The sequence below is a fragment of the Tripterygium wilfordii genome, chromosome 7, assembly GCF_013401445.1.
Source record: "Tripterygium wilfordii isolate XIE 37 chromosome 7, ASM1340144v1, whole genome shotgun sequence".
In the NCBI taxonomy this organism is placed as follows: domain Eukaryota; kingdom Viridiplantae; phylum Streptophyta; class Magnoliopsida; order Celastrales; family Celastraceae; genus Tripterygium; species Tripterygium wilfordii.
The window spans coordinates 16,004,996-16,024,647 of NC_052238.1; the positions used below are offsets into that span (position 1 = coordinate 16,004,996).

The 19,652-nt window shown below is 35.4% G+C and overlaps 4 protein-coding genes across 7 annotated transcripts; 2 read left to right on the top strand and 2 right to left on the bottom strand.

The window, feature by feature from the left end:
- Positions 1 to 2,551: 2,551 nt before the first annotated feature.
- On the top strand, positions 2,552 to 5,799 carry LOC120001850 (expansin-like A1). 4 transcript variants are annotated; one of them, XM_038850344.1, is made up of 7 exons: positions 2,552 to 2,850; positions 3,224 to 3,452; positions 4,144 to 4,332; positions 4,486 to 4,595; positions 4,674 to 4,849; positions 5,112 to 5,193; positions 5,284 to 5,799. In XM_038850344.1, the coding sequence occupies exons 3-7, from the start codon at positions 4,179 to 4,181 to the stop codon at positions 5,515 to 5,517; spliced, it is 756 nt and encodes a 251-aa protein (XP_038706272.1). In that variant the 5' UTR covers positions 2,552 to 2,850; positions 3,224 to 3,452; positions 4,144 to 4,178; the 3' UTR covers positions 5,518 to 5,799. The 4 variants fall into 4 exon arrangements, with proteins under 4 accessions (XP_038706272.1, XP_038706273.1, XP_038706274.1 ...); XM_038850345.1 differs by having other exon boundaries at positions 5,112 to 5,206; positions 5,284 to 5,424; XM_038850346.1 differs by lacking the exon at positions 4,144 to 4,332.
- A 1,546-nt stretch (positions 5,800 to 7,345) lies between these two features.
- On the top strand, positions 7,346 to 8,762 carry LOC120001202 (expansin-like A3). The gene is made up of 5 exons (XM_038849422.1): positions 7,346 to 7,522; positions 7,694 to 7,803; positions 7,871 to 8,049; positions 8,156 to 8,288; positions 8,368 to 8,762. The coding sequence occupies exons 1-5, from the start codon at positions 7,405 to 7,407 to the stop codon at positions 8,608 to 8,610; spliced, it is 783 nt and encodes a 260-aa protein (XP_038705350.1). The 5' UTR covers positions 7,346 to 7,404; the 3' UTR covers positions 8,611 to 8,762.
- A 1,303-nt stretch (positions 8,763 to 10,065) lies between these two features.
- On the bottom strand, positions 10,066 to 11,828 carry LOC120002905 (cytokinin riboside 5'-monophosphate phosphoribohydrolase LOG5-like). The gene is made up of 7 exons (XM_038851762.1): positions 11,593 to 11,828; positions 11,393 to 11,490; positions 11,268 to 11,298; positions 11,071 to 11,170; positions 10,913 to 10,983; positions 10,695 to 10,838; positions 10,066 to 10,492 (listed from the first exon to the last, which is right to left on the bottom strand). The coding sequence occupies exons 1-7, from the start codon at positions 11,707 to 11,709 to the stop codon at positions 10,361 to 10,363; spliced, it is 693 nt and encodes a 230-aa protein (XP_038707690.1). The 5' UTR covers positions 11,710 to 11,828; the 3' UTR covers positions 10,066 to 10,360.
- Positions 11,829 to 14,573: 2,745 nt separating this feature from the next.
- On the bottom strand, positions 14,574 to 16,213 carry LOC120001429 (expansin-like A1). Its single transcript, XM_038849758.1, has 5 exons — positions 16,087 to 16,213; positions 15,821 to 15,930; positions 15,545 to 15,723; positions 15,116 to 15,248; positions 14,574 to 15,011 (listed from the first exon to the last, which is right to left on the bottom strand). Exons 1-5 carry the CDS (start codon positions 16,196 to 16,198, stop codon positions 14,763 to 14,765), a joined length of 783 nt encoding a protein of 260 aa, XP_038705686.1. The 5' UTR covers positions 16,199 to 16,213; the 3' UTR covers positions 14,574 to 14,762.
- Positions 16,214 to 19,652: the final 3,439 nt, after the last annotated feature.

The window sequence follows — 19,652 nt, forward strand, 5'->3', positions numbered from 1 at the left end:
TCAGCTGACCATTTAAGACTCTCACATATATAGTACCTTGGTTTGCTATACCATGTGTCATTATTAATATAGAGACAGAATTGCAGAGATTTCCTAAAATTTGATAATTAGAGAATCAATGCAAGGCAGTTCCTTTCATTCACTAATGATTTGTTAATCAAACAATAAACAAATGAAGTTTTAATTAAGAGCATAGAACGTGAAAAATGGATGCATGGTTTTGGCTGATAGTGTGGCATGGGGGGGTATCTGGGTCAAGAAATGGGTGCTCAAGCTTCTTGACAAGCATGTGCCATATTCAACATCAAACTATTTTTAATTCATATAAAAACAGCACATTGAGATTCATATGGATTAGGACCTGCTTGGTTGGGCTATTGCCTATTGGAGACTTACAAAACGCTAGCCGCAGTTGGCCCAACCAGAAGTTAGGAGGCATTAAGGTAAGCTTAACTAGAACAAGAGGTACTTACAAGACAAGACCAACGATAATGCCATGCTAGAGAGCTGAATTTTACAACACCACATATTGGATTTAGCTGTCATAAGAGTATCCCCATTTTTCTTACCTTGTAGGGGAGTAGAATATGAAGATTCAATTGAAAAACTTTTGTGCGTACTCATCATCATATGCACGTGCACGTGCATGTGCTCACTGTCCAAAGACATCTCACGCTTGTAGCACACTACTTGTTCTGATCTCCTCTCCTCGATCTAGCGCTTGTTTAGTGTAGCGAACCGTGGTCTCCATATTGGAGCTTCTGTAGGGGCTAACGCCAGATTTTTTTAAAAAAAAAAATTAATGTGGGGCCCATAAAAATAATTGATAAAGTATTTTTTCTTTATTTTTTTAACAAACGTGGGGGCCCATGTTTGAACTTCATTGACTTAAATATTTTTTAACTTAACACATTATTTTAAAATTTATACTTAAATTAAATTAAACTAATAACAAAAAATATAATAAAATCATAAAATTAATTATTTTATTAATAAAATTAATTATGTTTAAAATTATATTTATTAGATTAAACGTAATATATAAATAGTAAAATCTAATATTATAACACTTTAATTCAACTGTTTTTCCGCTACCATAAGTTTTTAGTTCATCAAACACCTCACAACATATTCCACAGCTTTAGCTCAGTTTTTTTTCACAATTTTTCCACTAGCATTAAAAATCAATCTTTCCACTCTACCAAACGAACCCTAAAAGCCAACTTTCATTTCCACTCGACCTCACAAACGAGCCAATCACGCTTATTCTCTTGACCAACTTGGTTCATTCTCACCGCCGATCTTGTGATTTGTGTCCACTTTTTCCCCTTGGTAATAAATCGTACTTTTGGACATTTATTTTGCCGTTCTAATCACTAACTCTCCTTTTTAAAAGCCTCTGACTCACTCTAACACCTACAGCCAGGGACGGAGCCAACATTGAACTTTAAGGGGGGATTTTTTTTTTTTTTGGATTCTATATATACCACTTATTAACATTGAAATAAAAGTAAAATCATATCCATAAATTTGATAAAACATTTACAATTACTTTTTCCAAATTCTCATATTTTGATAATATTGCATAATTCCCTTCTATTACGTTCTCTATATCCCCCAATTGTTGTAATCAACACCACCCAATTGTTGTCACAAGCTCTATTATAAAGAAATCAATTGGATAGAATTAAGCTAATTTTTATTTAAATAAATCAATTGGATAGAATTAAGCTAATTTTTATTTAAATCAATTAAGGCTAATTTTTATTTTTTCTCTATATTTAGGGGGGCAAATTATTTAAAATTAATTATTTTTTTGGTCTATGCATATATACCATTAAATTTTTTAGGGGGGCGGCCAACTTGTCATTGATCCGCCCATGCCTACAATCCACCTCGGGACTTGCACCCATCCCATCTAAGAGGGCAGATCGCAATTACATGATTCTACTTTACCAATTAATTATATCATATTTGTCACTAATCACACGCTTTCTACAAATCACATTTCTTATAAGACAACCTCAAAACTTGTTCCCTCCTCATACATAGTTGTCGATCTTTACTAAAGATTCGTTCTCCTTTCTTTAATACCCTACATTCTTCCTAAAAAATGTAAGTCTATTATTATGATAGAAACTCCAAATAAACTAAAGAGATAAATAGGGAAAATAGCATTAAAACCAACAAACCCAACCAAAATGTTACATGATTGAACAAAGCAAAGTGAATAATTGATGAGATTATTATTGAAAATTGGTTATATGTTCAAAATTTGGATCCAAACACAAAATTTTTATTCGATTTAAAATTGGGTTCGGGTTGAAACGTTGAAATCTTGTCCGATTTATTTATCCGAACCCTAATACAGATTAGATTATTATCCGATTTACTTGTCTAAATTTAAACTGATTTGGGTTTGATCGATTAATTAGGGTTTGAACATATAAATATTTTTAATAAACACGTGATCTTGTTGATCCAAAATCGAATTTTTTTTTTACCCCTATAATATGGACCTTCTCATGGATCACTACGCCATGCTAGGGTTACCTGTTCCGGCAAGGAAAGTGCGAAATTGACACAGAAGGAATTTCCAAGGCCTACAAACTGAAGGCTCCTCATATCCATCCGGACAAACGGCCCGAATGTCAATATCAAATTCCAGAATCTCAAGGATGAGGCTGCCCGTAAGCGTTACGATGATCTCTTCCTCCTGAAGCATAGAAGTAGAAGAGCAAAGTTGCTTGGATGATTTTGTCAACGGGTGTCCCCGTGTGATGACCTCGAATGGCTGCCGCTGGCGGGAAGTGCATTTGAAATCTGAATAATCTGCATAAACTCCACAAGGTTCAAAGTTTAAACCTTGCTATTAATTTGTTGTTTATTAAATTCCATTCTTGAAGCCAGTGTCAGTGAGACCTTTCTTAAATGTTTCCATAATGTGTTCATATTCAATCTTACTAAGTTTAAACCTTGCAATTGGTTTGTTGTTTATACAAATTCATGGGACTAATCTGACACTTAAATATTCAGTCTCCGAGATGTGATTTTTAGGCACCAAGTTGTCTTTGTACCAATAATGCTTAGGTCACTTATAATTAGGTGATTAAAGAAATCAGTTATTGATCTACTTAATTAGGTGACTCTTGTTTAATTTTTCACCTGGGTCATGCATGAGGCCAGCTCTACCAAAACGTCTTAATGACTTCGCTGCTTCTAGGATTAGGAGATTTTATAGCTGCTGCAGTTGAATCAAAATGGGTTGCTTGAAAGTGTGGAAGAATACTCCGTTTGAGAATCAGCTGAAACAGGATTTTGATGCCACTTAGGAAAGGCAAATTGAGTTTATGCCTGTTAATCGTCCAGTAGTACAAGAAGAGGCATATGCCATATAAGAAGAGGTTTCACATTCATCTCTTGTAAGAAAGCAGAAAGCTAGTGAAGTAAAGGTACCATAAACTGTTCTCTGTTAAATTATGAACACTTACTTTTCTCTTGACCTCTCTAGAGTTTTCTTTTACCTACTTTCATTTGCAGATTTTATTTTGCAAATATCTCATTCAATAGACTTAACAAGTGATGGAAATCGTATGTGCCACCAACACATGTTTGTATATAATATAGGTGTAGCATGGCATTGTTAGGCAGCCAGTTATGGCTCAAGTGGTGTAGTCTGTGTATATGTATGCTTATGTGATATAATATCAGTATTGTGTAACACTGTAACCTGAACTCCACATGAGCATATTAAACAACTTTACGAAATTTGTTTGCTCTTGTTCCCTCGCCGTTGCTTAATAAACTAATGTTAAACTTGTCTAGGAGTAAATTTTAAAAAAGTGCAGCCGTATGTTGCTGAAACTTGGAAGAGTGTTTGAAAGCTTACTCAAGTTGACTCAATTAAATGCGAATAAGAGAAGCTCTGAAACCTGGAGAAATGGACTCAGCCAAGCTAGAATCCCAAAGCAAGCCAAATTTTCAATTAACAAGTTGCTATAAAAAATTAGAAGTAATTTGAGAAATTAATATCTTATAGCAAGAAATTGCCAAACATGTTTCAGAACAATAATAAAATAAAATAACTTTCCCAGCTAGCAAAGTCTGAACTTTGACGACTAATCTAATGTCTATATAATACAGCACAACCATTGCTTCTCCTTCCATCCGATCCCATCATGCACAGTCTGGGCAAAACAAGAATGGCTACTCTCTTTCTTTATTCTCTCTTCCTTATTTTCTCAACTGCAAGTAGTGTAAAATATTGTGGACGCTGTGTATTCCAATCCAAAGCTGCTTACTTCCCCAAAACAGCTGATATTCCATTCAAGCGTAAGATCTTTTTTCTCAATGGCTTCTCGTTAATTTGATTTGCGCCTAAATGCTACTTTATCATGAAACACATTTGTCATCTAACCCAAATTTTATATTGTTGAGTTATTTACTGCCTAATAATAATAATAATAATTTGGCGATTTTATGCAGATGGGGATTGTGGGTATGGTCCCATGGCCTTAGGCTTCTACAGTGGACACATTGCAGCCGCTAGTCCTTCACTTTTCAAAGATGGAGTTGGTTGTGGAGGATGCTTGCAGGTGAGTGTCATCCTTGGCATAATCTATCTTTACACACACACACACACGGTGGGATAATCTTATTGTTATCAATGGCAGGTCAAATGCAAGGACCCAGTTGCTTGTGGCAAGGGAGTTGAAGTAGTCTTGACTGGCCTTCAAAACAAAACGAATACAGACTTGGTTCTCAGCAGCAGAGCCTTCAGGGCCATGGCTAAGAAGGGCATGGACAAAAACCTTTTGAAACGTGGTACTGTGGATGTGGAATATAAGAGGTATAGTAGATCTCTGACCATTTACAATAAATAATATATCTTTGACCACATGGTCCACATACATAGTAGATCTCATCAAACTGAACTTGAATTTTATCAGAATATGTATATATAAAAGATGTGAAAGTGAAAAGCTTCAACCTAATAAGTTAACTTATTGAGTTTGAATGACAAATGAACTAATCTAACATGGTATCAGAGCATAAGATCTTGTGTTCAAACCTTAACTTGTGCAATTTAAATTCTCATTTGTTTGGAGCAGGATACCATGTGTATACAAGCATCATAATGTATCACTTCGTGTGGAGGAATCCAGCTCCCAACCAAATCGGTTGGCAATCAAGGTGCTTTATCAAGGTGGTCAGACACAAATACAACTCCTAGATATATATATATATATATATATATATTTGACATGGGATTTTGTTTCTTAGGACGGGCATCCATCTTGGGTTTCATTCGAGAGGAAATATGGGGCAGTATGGGAGACGAGTGATGCACCAGCTGGTGTGCCGATTGGTCTTCGATTTTTCGTGATACAATTTGCAAGCAGGAGATTTTACCATGCAGAAAATGTGATTCCTGCTAACTGGAAAGTTGGGAATATCTATGACACGGGATTTCAGATTGATGACATTATGTACGATCAGTGCTTTCCATGCAGTTAATGCTACGGGATGGAAATAACAATAATGTGGTTCTGTCACTTGCATAGGAAAGAGTGATTTTTCTAAGGGAAGGATAAGATGTATGCAGGAATCTACGGATGGATTAAACAGAAATAAACAATTTTGGTAACATAGTTGGTTTGATGTATTTTCCTCTTTTTTGGATCCATAGATAAGTTTCTCTCTTTTGTTTTTTTCCCCCTGTAACTTGAACCCTCTTGAGTCTTGAGTCTTGTCTGGTTTGTGGTTTGCATTTCAGCTTTAATAAACAAATTTGAGATATACCCATATATGTTTTTCCCTTCTGCTTTTTTTTTTTTCCCTCTAATGTTCGGTGTTGAATTTAAGAGATTGAAGCTTAAACAAGTGTAATACATTTACTTAATCAGCTCAAAAAGACACTAGAGTTCAATTTGACAGAGAAAATATTCGATGATCTTCACAAGTAATGTTACAAGATTCCTCCTCTGTTCTTGAACTTGATGGAACTTCAATACCTCGAGAGAGATTATGGGTTCAAATAAAGGTGTAAAACGAGCCAAAGGCTCGTTGGCCCACGAAACCAGATCCTTTGGAGTTTGCTTAGTCAATGGGATCTGATAAGGAATAAGGATATAGAGACGGACAATTTCATTGGGCCTTCGGTGTCGATGATCTGTTTTGTGGGCTTAGAAAAACTGTGGGAAATTAGCAATGGGCTAGTAAATATGAATATAAAGCAAACACAGTGTCTGCCTGTCTGGGACTAGAAATGTGATTCTGATTCAAATTTTCACATAACAATTGTCAAGTGTTGCATAATATATATATATATATATATATATATATTCTGGGGAAGTGAATTGATTTTATGTTCTAAATAATAATGTCTATGCCAACATTACTAAGGCTATTATTTGATGCACGCTATACAGTATTTAGCTAACAATTTTTGGTGGGTCGGACACGTGAAGGTGATCTGGGGTGTAATGCAATGCAGATGAGGAGGTGATCGACTACTTGTTCAGGAATCTCAATATTAATCTAACAACCGTCCATCATTAATTAATCAATTAAGCTTAATTCATGACTATGTCCACTCTAATACAGAATTATGCCTTCACATGGTTTCCCAAGAGATGCACTTGGGTCACATACTGCTGGATTGACTTTTTTATTTATTCATATTATATAGTAAGAGACTATCATAATCACTTGAGTGATAATCTAGTGTTGAATCTATTTATTGTCAAATCGTATTTAGTTAGAAGGTTTTGAGTTTCATTCTCAATAGGAGCAATACCATTTTGACGTGTTAGATTTGATCGTTTAAGCTCATATCATATGTCCAAATAACAAGCTATCTTCGTGGCAACATATTGAATTTTAACCATTTAGGCCTATATATGATGTCCAAAGTTCAAGTTTGTATAGTGTCTTTTGGCCACGTGTTAGATTTGGTCAATTAGACTCATATCATACGTCCAAAGAACAAGTCATCCCTATGGCAACACGCTGGATTTTAACTGTTTAAGCCTATATATGATGTTCAAAATACAAGCTTAAGCTTGTATAGTATCATTCTCTCTTACCAAAAAAAAAAAAAAAGGACTACCACCTCTTCTTTTGTACTTCAAATTCATTCAAACAAAAGAACCGCCAGATTTGGAAGGTCAATGGAAGATCCAAAGGCATGCAATCTTTTTTTTTTTTTTTGTGACTTTCAGTGAAATGTGAACACCATATGACATTGGAAACATGTTTCAGAACATACTTAAGCCAAGCATGAATATAAAATAACATTCATATTGCCAGTCAACTCCTTGACTTTCTAAACTACTCTGTTCTCTGCTGTATATATAAAGCCCATTCCTCTTACTTCTTCACATCCTCAGCAAGAAAACAAAAATGGGTCTCTTTCTTTGCTTCCTCTTCATTATTATCTCACATGCATCTGCTTGCAATCCTTGTATTAAACTAACCAAGGCTTCTTATTTCTCCAAACGATCTCCACTTTCGTTATCATGTAAGCTTCATTTTTTATTTTTATTTTTTTTATAAATATCCTCTATTTTTGATATGTTCCAAGATGGTATTTTTATCATGAAAAAACAAATTTTGAGACTGACCCAAAAGTCAATTTAGTGAGATTTCTAGTGGGTAGTTTAGGTTTTAATTGAAGATTTTTCATATGCACATGGTGCTTGTGATTATGGTCCAATTGCTACGAACTTCTATGGTGAACTTCTTGCAGCAGGATCTCCTTCACTTTTCAATCATGCATTTGGGTGTGGTGCATGCTTTCAGGTGTGTATATATAATATATATACTACTTGTGTGTATATATATAGTGTAATTTTGTTATCAATTGCAGATTAGATGCAAGGACCCAGTTCTCTGCAGTGGCAATGCGGTACAAGTGGTGTTGACTGATCTCCATCACAACAAAACAGCAGACTTAGTTCTCAGCAGTGGAGCCTTCAAGGCCATGGCCAAGAATGGCAAGAGCCAACAGCTTTTGAAAGTTGGCATTGTTGATGTGGAATATAGTAGGTGAGATATTGGAGTCCAAAACACACTAAAACAAAGATTTCCTTGACTTCTTATACACTGATTACTATAATTATTGATTAATATTATTCAAACATGGTTGGACCAGGATTCCTTGTGAATACAAAAACCATAACTTATCAGTACTAGTGCGTGGTTTTAGCAAAAGACCAAGTTACTTGGCAATCACACCAGTTTATCAAGGTGGTCTAGCAGAAATCACAGAAATCCAGATACAAAAGGTATTGAATATATTTACTAACATGAAAAGAAAATAAGTATGTATGTTGATAGTGTGTTTCTTGTGACAATATTTGTTAGGTGAATTCCTCAAAGTGGACCTCCATGAAGAAGAAACTTGGAGCTCTGTGGGGTGTCAATATTAGGCAACATGATGGGCCTTTAAGTTTCAAATTTACAGTGACAGTATATGGCAGTAATGTGACTTTCAAGGCAGAAAATGTGCTCCCTGTTCACTGGGAAAATGGGGGAGTCTACGACACAGGACTCAACCTTGCCAAAGTTGGATTCAAATCTTGCCCTCCGTGCACACTCATGTATTGATTCTAACCATTTTGATGGGAAGATAGTAAGAATTTTGTCACTGCATACTGATAGGAGAATGATTTACAGAATTGTGCAATTTGACATTATTGATTATTAGTTTCTCTAATATGTTTTTTTCCTAGTCTATCAATAAAGTTGACCACCTTTGATTCTCCCTCTTAAGTCTTATCTTATGGCATGTGCATGAGTCTGCATATGTGCAGCAGTGGATAACATAACCCCAAGATTTCTCCACACACCCACAAAAAAAATAAAAATAAAAAAAATGGCGCAGATGTTGACTATCCTCTGTTTTCTTTGACATTACTTTCTCGTTCATCAATAAGACACGACACACATTTGATTGTTCGAAATGTCGAAAATATGTCTATGTCTGGATATTGAAACAATTTAAATTTTTCGATACCCAAGTTAGAACTTTTGTAAATTGGGTGATTGAGTTAGACTTGATCAACTCTTTCGATCATATGAGAATAATTTTAATTTTGTCGATACATAAATTGAAATTTTTACAAATTGGGTGATTGAGTTAAACCTAACCAACCTTTTCAATAACCAAAAGTTGAACTACCCCTAAAAATGCCTGCAAAAAGAATGTGAAAATTCAGTTGAAACCTTTTGACTAGAAGCTACTCTTAACCGTTGGGACAGCATAAATTTAAGAATGGCAAACAAGAAACATAGTAAAGTGCATTACTTTTGTGCTTCTAATCTACATATGCATAAATAATCTTTGAAGTACACAGCTAAATATGAGTTGGCAGCCTGGATGATTCCTAAAATTTAAGAAGCATAAAATGCATCTCCTGTTCCAAGCCTAAACTATGTGTTACTTATGCTGTTCCTCAATAGTATATTGTCCCCTCCTTTGATGTTAACAAGAGAATAACCCGTTGACATTTAAACATCAAGTGGAAAAAAATAGGACAAGATTTACTCTCTGTACACCATTTATTGGCCTTGCCAAAGCCAAACCCAAAGGACTCAAAAAAATGATAGAGCAGCCACAAACACAGACAGAGGCTAACTGACAGGACAGCCACAAAACTAGACCAGTCCCCAAATGCATTTCTGATTCTCCTTCAATAGTTTAGTCCCCCCTCACATAGCCCCAAAAACCTAGACCCTTCAACTCTAAAATGAAGCCCTCATCCAACTAATATGTAAAGCATTTGAAGTAGAAAACATCGACAAAAATCCATCCATAGAGGAACCCTGGTTACCCTACCAAATGTAAGGTCTGAAGAAAGGAGTCCAACTGGTCCTTCTACAGCAGCAATTTAGGACACCAAACCAAATTATGCAAATTGCATGTTATAACCCATATTTCAGAAAATTTTTGTAAGATGTGCAGATGAATAAGAAAAAAGATGGGAGATTCCATGGTTGCCACAGAAAGGCATGCAGTAGCAAGAGAACTGTGGCATTTGAGAATAAAGCTGGCTAATTTTGGATTTGTCTTCTTGTTCCTTTATATAATCTCTTGTATATAATTCAAGGCACAAAATACATGCTTAAGAGTTAATACATAAACCCCACTCAACAACCTAACTTTTCTCTAATCAATCTTCACAAGGTAGTACAAAAAAGGATGTCAATGTTCCTGCCTTATTCACTAATAAGTCAATTAAACCCCACAAAACCATTATGAAATGGTTGGTATATGTATGACAAAAAAAATCAGACTAGTCAAAAGCAATAATGCCTAGAACAACTTTCTTTTCTTCAACTTTTAATTGTCCGGCCTTTATAGAGCTATTTCAGTCTGCAAAGTAGAGGTATTGAACCCCACCTGTTCCAATGGTGATGTTGGTGGTTGCTGCTGCTCAACTTCCCACATTGTCTTTGCTATAACTCCATCATGTACAGGCACATACTCCTGAATAAAACAAAATGCAAAAAAACAAGTGTCATCATTAACATTTACAAGCAAATATGGATTACACAGAAAAGGTAAGACACCAAGATGGCAAACTGAATAAGATTCTTTCTGTAAAACCATGTTGTCTTTCCCACATATGAAAAACAACAAACATCTTCAGAACTAAAAAAAAAATGATGCAAAATAATGCAAAACCCACCTCCAGTTTCTGAACAAGTTCTTTGGCATTTGTTGCTGAGACAAAGATGTTTCGCTGGGAGGGCTTGATGAAGCCATCATCAACAGCCTTGTCAATGAAAGTGAGCAGAGAGTCGTAATAACCATCGACATTAAGCAAGCCCACCTGGATGACACTCATCAAGTTAAGGTTTTTGATGAAAAATATCTGGTTAAATATCAGTATTTGCATACACTTACAGGCTTATCATGGATTCCCAGTTGAGCCCAGGTGATCACTTCCAACAGCTCCTCCAAAGTTCCATAGCCACCTGAAATCCAAGTGAGTATAATCAAAGACTGAACATCATTAGATGCTCTACAACACGAAAATAAAAAATGAAAAAGGACAGGGGGACCTGGTAGGGCAATGAAGCAATCAGAATGGCGGACCATCTCAGCCTTCCTTTGGTGCATGTCTGCTACTGGCCTTACCTCTCCAACGGTTTCACCAGTTATCTATGGCTCCACAACAAAAATGATAAAAATGCAATCTTTAGACATAAAGGAGCTTTCAAAAAGACCAAACTTCAAGACTACATGGACTATGCCTTACCTCTTTAGACATCAAAGTTCTGGGTATGATCCTGAAGCAAAAACCCAACAAGAAAAATAAGGCAAAACATATTGAACAAACGAAAATAAAATCAATAATAGATTCATGAGTTTTGTAATACCCACCCAAGAACACGTCCTCCAGCTATGTGAACCGCTTGAGAAACCAAACCCATCAATCCAATACTCCCTCCTCCGTACACAAGATCAAGCCTCAGAGACACCTTCATGAACAATAATGAAGAACCCATTCATGGGTTTTCAGACTTCATAGCTAATAGTTCTGAAAACGCGACATCAAACAAGAGATTTTATGTATCACATACCAGCTCTCGAGCCAAATCAATGGCAGCGTTTCTGTAGCAGTCCCTCTTCCCAGAACTGCTACCACAGAAAACACAAACACTCTTGAATCTAGAGTCTTTCACAAGTTTGCCTTCCATTCCCACCACCTGTAAGTTATGTTCACCACCTGTTTGTAACTAGTATCAAATGAATTATACCTGCAAGAGAGCCTTAGTTAGGTGCGCCTGTGTTGTGCACTGTGGATACCACAGCAGTACTAAATCCCACCATATATATACACACATATGATATATATGACACAACATATATATATATATAAAATGAAAATTGGTTGTGTAAAAAGAAATAGAAAAGGAACAGGAAGACAACCAAAAGAGAGACAGAAAGTGAGGGCCTCGAACCAGTGGCGGAATTGGGATGTATTGTCACTAGGGTTACATTTTCTATAATGATAAACAATTACATACCAAAATAACATACTAAGCGGATAAAATAATATTAGTTAAAGTAACCCAAATAATCATAAAAACAAACATATTACAATTTAACAAATAACAAAAAATTACAGTATAACATATATTAATTTTTTTTTAAAAAAAAATTGAGTGGGGTCAAGTGACGCCACTGAAACCCTCTATCTCCCCCCCTGCCTGGAACGTGCCTCACTGGTTGACAGGTGTCCTTATATAAATGCCAGAATCATAGAACTTTCGTGTTCTTGCAACAGATGCCCTAATCCAATCGCGCGCTCACGAAATCATAACCTGGTGGCGGAAAACAAGTGCAGTGCAGCAGGGCTAGCCCATCTGCATCAAATCAATATAATTAGTTTCTATAGTCCCATGAGAGGAATGAAGAGGCAGAGGCATGTCCATCCATCGAAGTCTCTCTTTGATGATAATTGGGCCCCGATGAGTTGCTGATACAGGCAGAGTCCATTTTTGTCCTTTTTTCCCAAATTTTTTTCAATTTTTTGATAATTAGTCAATTATGGACGATTATTTCCATCGGTTCTTTGGAAAAAGAAAATTAAAAATCAACAATCAATCGATTTGATGGTCGATTTGATTTTTATAATTTTTTTAACACTCCTAATTGCTTTTATCTTGCTAATCACATAATTTAGGGAACCAATAAAAAAACTAGTCTATAAATCTATAGGTTTTTTGGTCACACACTAAAGCAATGTGATCAGTCACAACTCAGAGTCACTAGTGACAAGTAAAAGGGTGGTCCAAGTTTATTAATTATCAAAAAAAAAAAAGAAGTAATTATTACAAATAGTCCCATTTGAGGCTGCAAATATGAAAAAGCAGCCATGGCAATTCGCATGCATGCAACCATCTGATCCATTATTTAAGTCAAAATTATAAAACTCACACGTAACGTAACCTCCCCAAGTTAATAATTTGAAGGGACATGTCGTTGATATTTGATGGTAAGGGAATTCATTTGGGTTATATAAGTCATAAAAGAGAGTATAACACACAGTTATTGTCGTCAAACAAAAGCACAATGACTACCCTTTTCAAAGTCGATATTTGACAATTCAAACTGAACTAATATAAATATTATATATATAATGTATTGTTGTTGGAGTATCTGAACATTCTTACTTGGCATTTAAGAATTTGAATATGATTCTAAATGTGGTTTCATCTCGTGCATGTACTTTAATTTTATACCTTCCTGATCCCATGCTTTGAACCTTTAACTAACTATTTCATAAAACTATTCTTCCGAAATGAAAACTTTTGAATGAATAATTCAATTCCAAGATCCTTCAACTTTTTTCTGTTTATCTTGAACATTTATTTTGTTTTTTGGTTCCCTGGCTATGTATCTTTAAGTGAACAAAATATGTTTGATAAAGAAAATATTTTTATTTAAAAGAATATGTTCTCGATGTGAATGCGTGTCTAGAGAGAGAAAGAGAATGGAATACTTCATGCATGTAGGTAGCTAGGCTTTTGACTTGGGTTGAAGTCTTGAGTTGACTTAGGTCAGATTAAATATGTATGCGTTTACATGAGGCTCTTTGCTGCCTAACTGGAGATATATGCGCATAGCGGTTATACACAAAATTGATTAATACCAAATTTTAACCCTCTATGGATACCATTCAATTATCCGAAAGCTTCTACTTCTAGACATGGAATATTATTATGCTATATGCAAGGATTCTCGGTCGCTTTCATTGCAAATGTTAAAGGTATGTGCTTGGTTTGGTTTGATGGGTAACTTTGACTCCCAAAAGTTATAGGGAAAAAATGTAGAACAAGTATGAGAATAAGAATACGAAAAATAGTATATAATTGGATAATTTGAGGCTTGCAATTGCAATGTCCTAAATACAAATTTGCACCATACTCTCAAAATTGCTTAACAGTTTCAAGGGTGATTGTCTAATAGGATACGACAAATACCTATATTAAAAGAAAGCAATCTCCAACATCTAAGTGATGTGTGATTGCATAGATGAGCTACTCTGATACCAAGTAGAACAGAGTCTGCGCCTCCACACTATCAACCATTTGTTTTTTTTGGTCTGAATCTTGCACGGCTTTATCCTCCCAAATCCAGTTTAACCCATATTAGCACAAGGTCCAGGAAAACCAGTTGTTGTTAGGTAGGAAATTTGAGTTCAATTATATTATGCACTAAATTCCTACCTCTAAGCAATGCGCAATAAAAGCAAGTACAAGTTATGGGCTTATTTTGATGGGCTTGGCAAATCTATGTCTGAATTTTATGGGCCCAGAAATTATCTTATTGGGCCTTTGTAGCACTGGACAAAGCCAGGGCTTTAACCCAAACAACAAAAACAAATGGGTTTCTATTTAAAAGTATGGATAGTGGGCCATGGAGCTGTCACTGCTACAAATGATAGCGTGTGTTTGGTTAGGACGTTAGGTTGTTTGTCCCTTCTTTGAACTCTGTGATTCCATTTCCACACACATTAAAACAAACAAAATATCATTAACGACCATTAGAGTAGAGAGATCAAAAGATAAAGATGACATAATACAAAAATGCTTTCTATATATTTCCTGATGCTCTGAATTATTCAACATTTCAAACTGAATCGATTTTGATGATTTTTGGTATGTAACAATCCAAACTAGCTAATACATATAGATCACATCTCTATCAACATAGTTATGTATAGCAGTGGCAATGACCCAGTTTATCATTTCCAGTCCCCAGCATCACACGGTGAACAACCCTCCTGTGCAATATCAGTAATTTGAACTCCAGTGTCATAAGCCACTCCATTTTTCCAGTCCTCTGGAAGCACTGCTTTCTTTGCCCAAATCCACTTCCCATCATACCCTGCTGTCACTACAAATCTGAATTGTAGTGCCCCAGCTGGTACCCTACTTGTGTCCCAAACTGCCCCATAGTTCCTGCTCATGAAGCCCCAATTTATTGAACCCACCTGAAGTAAAAGACACCCAATTGACATCAGTATTTGTAATCCAAGCAACCATCTTTATGATGAAAGTCATATGGGTTTTTGTGTTCTTTTGGGTCAATAGTTACCTGAGCTACATCTATTGCTACTACTTCTGTCTGTCCACCTTGATTTAGCAATTTTATTGCCAAGTAATTTGGTTTCTTGCTTGATTCTTCTACACGTATTGCTAAGTTCTGGTTTTTGTAGTCACATGGTACCCTGCAACATGAAAATATTAAAGAGATTGAAATTTTTAATTTTACAAGTAACAATTCAATTCAATTCAATGTTTATGTATGAATATAAGAGTGTACATTTTCGACCGTTATGGCAATCAATGTGCCTGCCTGTTTGTCCCAACATATGGTGTCTCAACCATGACATTTCATATTGGTCCACATTCAAAAAAACTTCTTTATGAATTATGTGGTGGGTGAAACAAATCCATTGAAAAATTGATTTATGTATTATGGAAGTAATACAAAAAAATATTATTTAAAAGAAGGTATGCTCACCTCTTGTATTCTACGTCCACTATACCAAGTCTCGAGATGTCTCTGTCCATGCCCTCGTTAGCCATGGCCCTGAAGGCTCTGCTGCTCAGAACAAGGTCTGTCTGGTTATTTTTATTGATGTCAGTCAGGATCACTTTAGCTCCTTTGCTGGTACAGAGTTTTGAGTTTTTGCATCTTATCTGCCATTGATAAGTCCACAATGAAACGGAAATTAAATCAACAATGATTATCAAACCATATTATAAAGGGAAATATGGAGGTATTGGAGACACAAACCTGAAAGCAAGCACCACAACCAGCTCCATCTTTGTAGAGTGAAGAAACACCAGCTGCAAGGTGTCCACCATTCAAGCCTATAGCCAGGGGACCATAACCACATGCCCCAGCTGCAACAGATCCACAAAACCAAAAATCACCCACAAAAATTCTCACTAAAATATCATCTGGGTCTCCGTCAAATTTCAATTTTGATATCAAAGACACAATCTCGGTATCACCTAAACAAGACTCCAAATAAAGGGAACAAAGAAATTGGAACTTACCTGAAAGTGCAGATGCTTGAGAGAAATAAGCAGCTTTGGATTGATGCACACAGCGATCACAGGCGGTTGCAGAAGAGATAAGAACGAAGAGAAAGCAAAACAAGATACCCATTTTGGTTGTTCTAGTCAGGGCTGTTATTGGTACGGTTACCGTTACCAATCACGGAATACCGTTACCATACCAATTCTTTCGGTAATTCAAAAAATGTTACCGTTACCGTTACCGGAAGAGTCGGTATACCGATGGTCGGTATACCGATCGATCGGTAATGGTAAGTCGGTAATTGGTAAATTTACCAATTCTTAAAACCTATTTAAAAAAGAAAAGAAAAAAAATGCATCAAGTAGCATTGTGCTTAATAGTCATTGTATGAAATAAAAATGATAGATTAATGAGAAGGATCATTGTGCCATATGTGAATAAGAGAAAATACCTATCAATCAGTGAAAAAAAGAAAGGATAATTCACATAACATTATTCCAACAATCTATAACAGAAAATCTATTTTTAGTATCAGAAGTGTTTTAAACTCCATGGCAGGAAAGCTAGAAGAAACAAGATAAATAAAGATAAAAGACCATAATGGAAAGGGAGAAAAACATGTAATCAATACCAACAAAGCATTTTGTTATGTAACAAACACTGCTTTAAAGTTAATGAAATTGCTACAAGTGATATATAAATGATAACCCTAAAAATAATCAATGGTCTAGATTAAATTAGATCAATCTAATGGTCATAATTAAATAAAACTAAAACTAAAACTAAAAATAATATTAATATATATTTAATATATATGTCGGTAATCGGGAAATTTACCGGTTTTGAACTTTGTTTACCGTTACCGTTACCGAAATCATCGGTAAATTTACCGTACCGAACAATTGGTAACGGTATACCAATCTTCTGCTATTTTCGGTAACCAATTCGTCGGTAATGGTATACCAATGGATAATTTACCATACCAGTAACAGCCCTAGTTCTAGTTGAGGATCAGAGGATTGTGAATGGGGAGTGAAGGGAAAGAAGTGGGCTTTTTATATATAAGAAACCGAGCAGTAGTGCGCAAAGCGAAGAATATTGTGGACTACAGATCAGCATTTCCTACAAAGGTATAATAATAATAATATAATAATCCACTAATATTTGATTTCAGGGTTGCTTTGACACGTGGTTTAATAAGAAGGGAAGGATAGAGGAAGTGGCATTGTACGCGGCTAGAAAAGAGAGAAATATGGGGGGATATGGATTGGGGGTCGGTCTGTCCACTGTCCACCGACTCTTGTGTTGCCTCTTTCTGCACAAACAGCTAGTGCTGTGCCAGAAGAGAACACAACATTTGACCACTTTTGTTATGTGAACCGTTTGAGCAGAAGTTTCTTCGCTAGTCCCCATTCACAAACACCCTTCTCTCTTTGTAATTATCACAAACATATTATGTGCAATATTGGATTGCGGCTATATACATATATATCCAATTATGCATTCATAAACATTTAATAGACACAATTGTCAATTGATATATATTATTGGGAATTTTTGAAGAATTGGGAGTTATCATCATTTAATGATGCTTACGCGTATTGTCCCAAACGAGAATAACATCTATCAAAGAAAAAAAGAAAACAAGAATAACGACAAAAGGCAAAGGTAGGCCCTTTAGGATTACAATGCAATGAGGTTTGATACTAGATGAAGAGATAATGATTGCTTGTTAATGGGTGGAAGATAAAGAACAAACAACAAAATGCTCAATTGGAAGCCAAACAAGAAACAACAATATTCATTGCTCCAAAAATCAAATTAACAGCTGGAGGAATATATGGTAATCGGACCTTACTCTCTCATTGTATGCTATTTCGTTTGTCAAAGAATAAAAATAGGTCATCGGTCCCACCCGAGTGATTTATAAGCATAATTCAACTTCTCTCATATCGATGAAACCTCATTTTTATGGGTCTAATCCATTAAATAATAGAACAATTTTTTAATCTTATATATTGTTTTAAACATTAATATCTATATATACACACACTGACACACATGCAACTGTTCTTTTACCCACATTTTCCTTTCATACGCGTGTTTGTGGAGTTTAAGGTTTGCAAATGATTTGATCAAGTGTGTTAGTATACTATTTTGCTATATATATATATATATTAAGCTCCAAATACTCCCAAATTTATGCAGAACCAAAAAAGCATGGTTATCTTGTTAACTTGATTGGCGTGTTCGTTCGAATAAAAATCAAAGCAGAATGATATATCAATCAGCATTCTTCCAAGGCTTTAATTTAATTAAAGCTTTTAAATGAAATTGGTATGATATGAAGACCTTCCAACCACTACGACTCTATTGTTTTCGTTTTTTGCACTCAAGTCAATAGTGGGAGCCTTACAGAATGGCTTTTTCTATGACTAGACTAATTGATTATGAGCAATCATCAGTTGGGTTCAATGCTTGCAGAGTGTACACCACTATCTGGATCCAGCTGCATGCACACAGCTTCAGCCATGAAGCAGCATCCCAAATGATGTCAAGTGCTACAACCTACAAGAATCAATTATTGCTCAAGATATTTTGATAATAATGGACGGTTGTAATGGTACTCAGAATAAATGTATGATTAATTTCTTTATTCTCCATCCACTTATAATTAATATATACACATCCTAATGCGCCTAAATAAATAAAAGATGTCTAAGAACCACGAGTAGCTAGCTCAGATGACACTTATATATGTGATATCTCATAGATGTCTCGGGTTCGAGCCTTTCCAACCCCTTCCCCTGTATTCAAAGACAAATAAATAAAAGAGAGAGATCGGCAAGCTATAATTGATAATGCTTGTGGTGCTTGGGAGAGTGAAAATGAGAATAGACCATAATTCGAATTCTCAATAAATTCTACTATTTTATAATTGTATTTTCTCAAAATTAAGAAACACAAGAAACATAGAAAATAAACCAAGCGTTTCAACTTTGAAGTATTTGTATTTAAAAAAAAGGTTATGATTACAATTTACAAGTGGGCTTCATCTTGAGATAAATTAGAATTCGTTATTTTTCTAGTTGGGCCTGTTTTTTATATTTTGCTTTGTTACATACATACATAATACATTGATCTCGTATTAGTGTATTACATGGTTTGATTTGATTGCTAGGCCCTGGTCCAGATTATTGATGGGCTCCATTTCATTCCTGACATGCATGTTAGCTGTTTTGGGGGCCCAAATCGTAATCTGATGAACCTTCGTTATAATGCATGGTTGACTCAATATTAAATTTTGTGAAATAATGCTATCAAAAACAAAAACAAAATAAAAAAATAAAAATTGGTGTATTAATTCCTCTATTTCTTAGATGCCTTTGATGAGTTGATTCCATTAATAAAGTCCAGTTTCTTGTCGTCAGTTTCTCCATGCAAGAATGAATTCCGCTTGTTATGTGATGAGAAACAAATATGCTTTTATAATTACGATTTGGCCATGATAAGGTCGAATCACAAAAGACAATTATCTCTCCTTCAAAGGAGACTTGAGGGGCATTTGGTTGATATTTAGAAT

Bases quoted from the DNA above. Each gene is read 5' to 3' on its own strand.
- LOC120001202 (XM_038849422.1), top strand. From the start codon at position 7,405: ATGGGTCTCTTTCTTTGCTTCCTCTTCATTATTATCTCACATGCATCT. The intron at 7,523-7,693 runs GTAAGCTTCATT...TTTCATATGCAC, and splicing joins ATCTCCACTTTCGTTATCAT to ATGGTGCTTGTGATTATGGT. The intron at 8,289-8,367 runs GTATTGAATATA...AATATTTGTTAG, and splicing joins CAGAAATCCAGATACAAAAG to GTGAATTCCTCAAAGTGGAC.
- LOC120001850 (XM_038850344.1), top strand. From the start codon at position 4,179: ATGCACAGTCTGGGCAAAACAAGAATGGCTACTCTCTTTCTTTATTCT. The intron at 4,333-4,485 runs GTAAGATCTTTT...GATTTTATGCAG, and splicing joins AGCTGATATTCCATTCAAGC to ATGGGGATTGTGGGTATGGT. The intron at 5,194-5,283 runs GTGCTTTATCAA...TTTGTTTCTTAG, and splicing joins CAAATCGGTTGGCAATCAAG to GACGGGCATCCATCTTGGGT.
- LOC120001429 (XM_038849758.1), bottom strand. From the start codon at position 16,198: ATGGGTATCTTGTTTTGCTTTCTCTTCGTTCTTATCTCTTCTGCAACC. The intron at 15,931-16,086 runs GTAAGTTCCAAT...GATCTGTTGCAG, and splicing joins TCAAGCATCTGCACTTTCAG to CTGGGGCATGTGGTTATGGT. The intron at 15,724-15,820 runs GTTTGTGTCTCC...TATCAATGGCAG, and splicing joins GTTGTGGTGCTTGCTTTCAG to ATAAGATGCAAAAACTCAAA.
- LOC120002905 (XM_038851762.1), bottom strand. From the start codon at position 11,709: ATGGAAGGCAAACTTGTGAAAGACTCTAGATTCAAGAGTGTTTGTGTT. The intron at 10,984-11,070 runs GTCCCCCTGTCC...CTTGGATTTCAG, and splicing joins TTGCTTCATTGCCCTACCAG to GTGGCTATGGAACTTTGGAG. The intron at 10,493-10,694 runs GTGGGTTTTGCA...TGTTTTATTCAG, and splicing joins AACTTGTTCAGAAACTGGAG to GAGTATGTGCCTGTACATGA.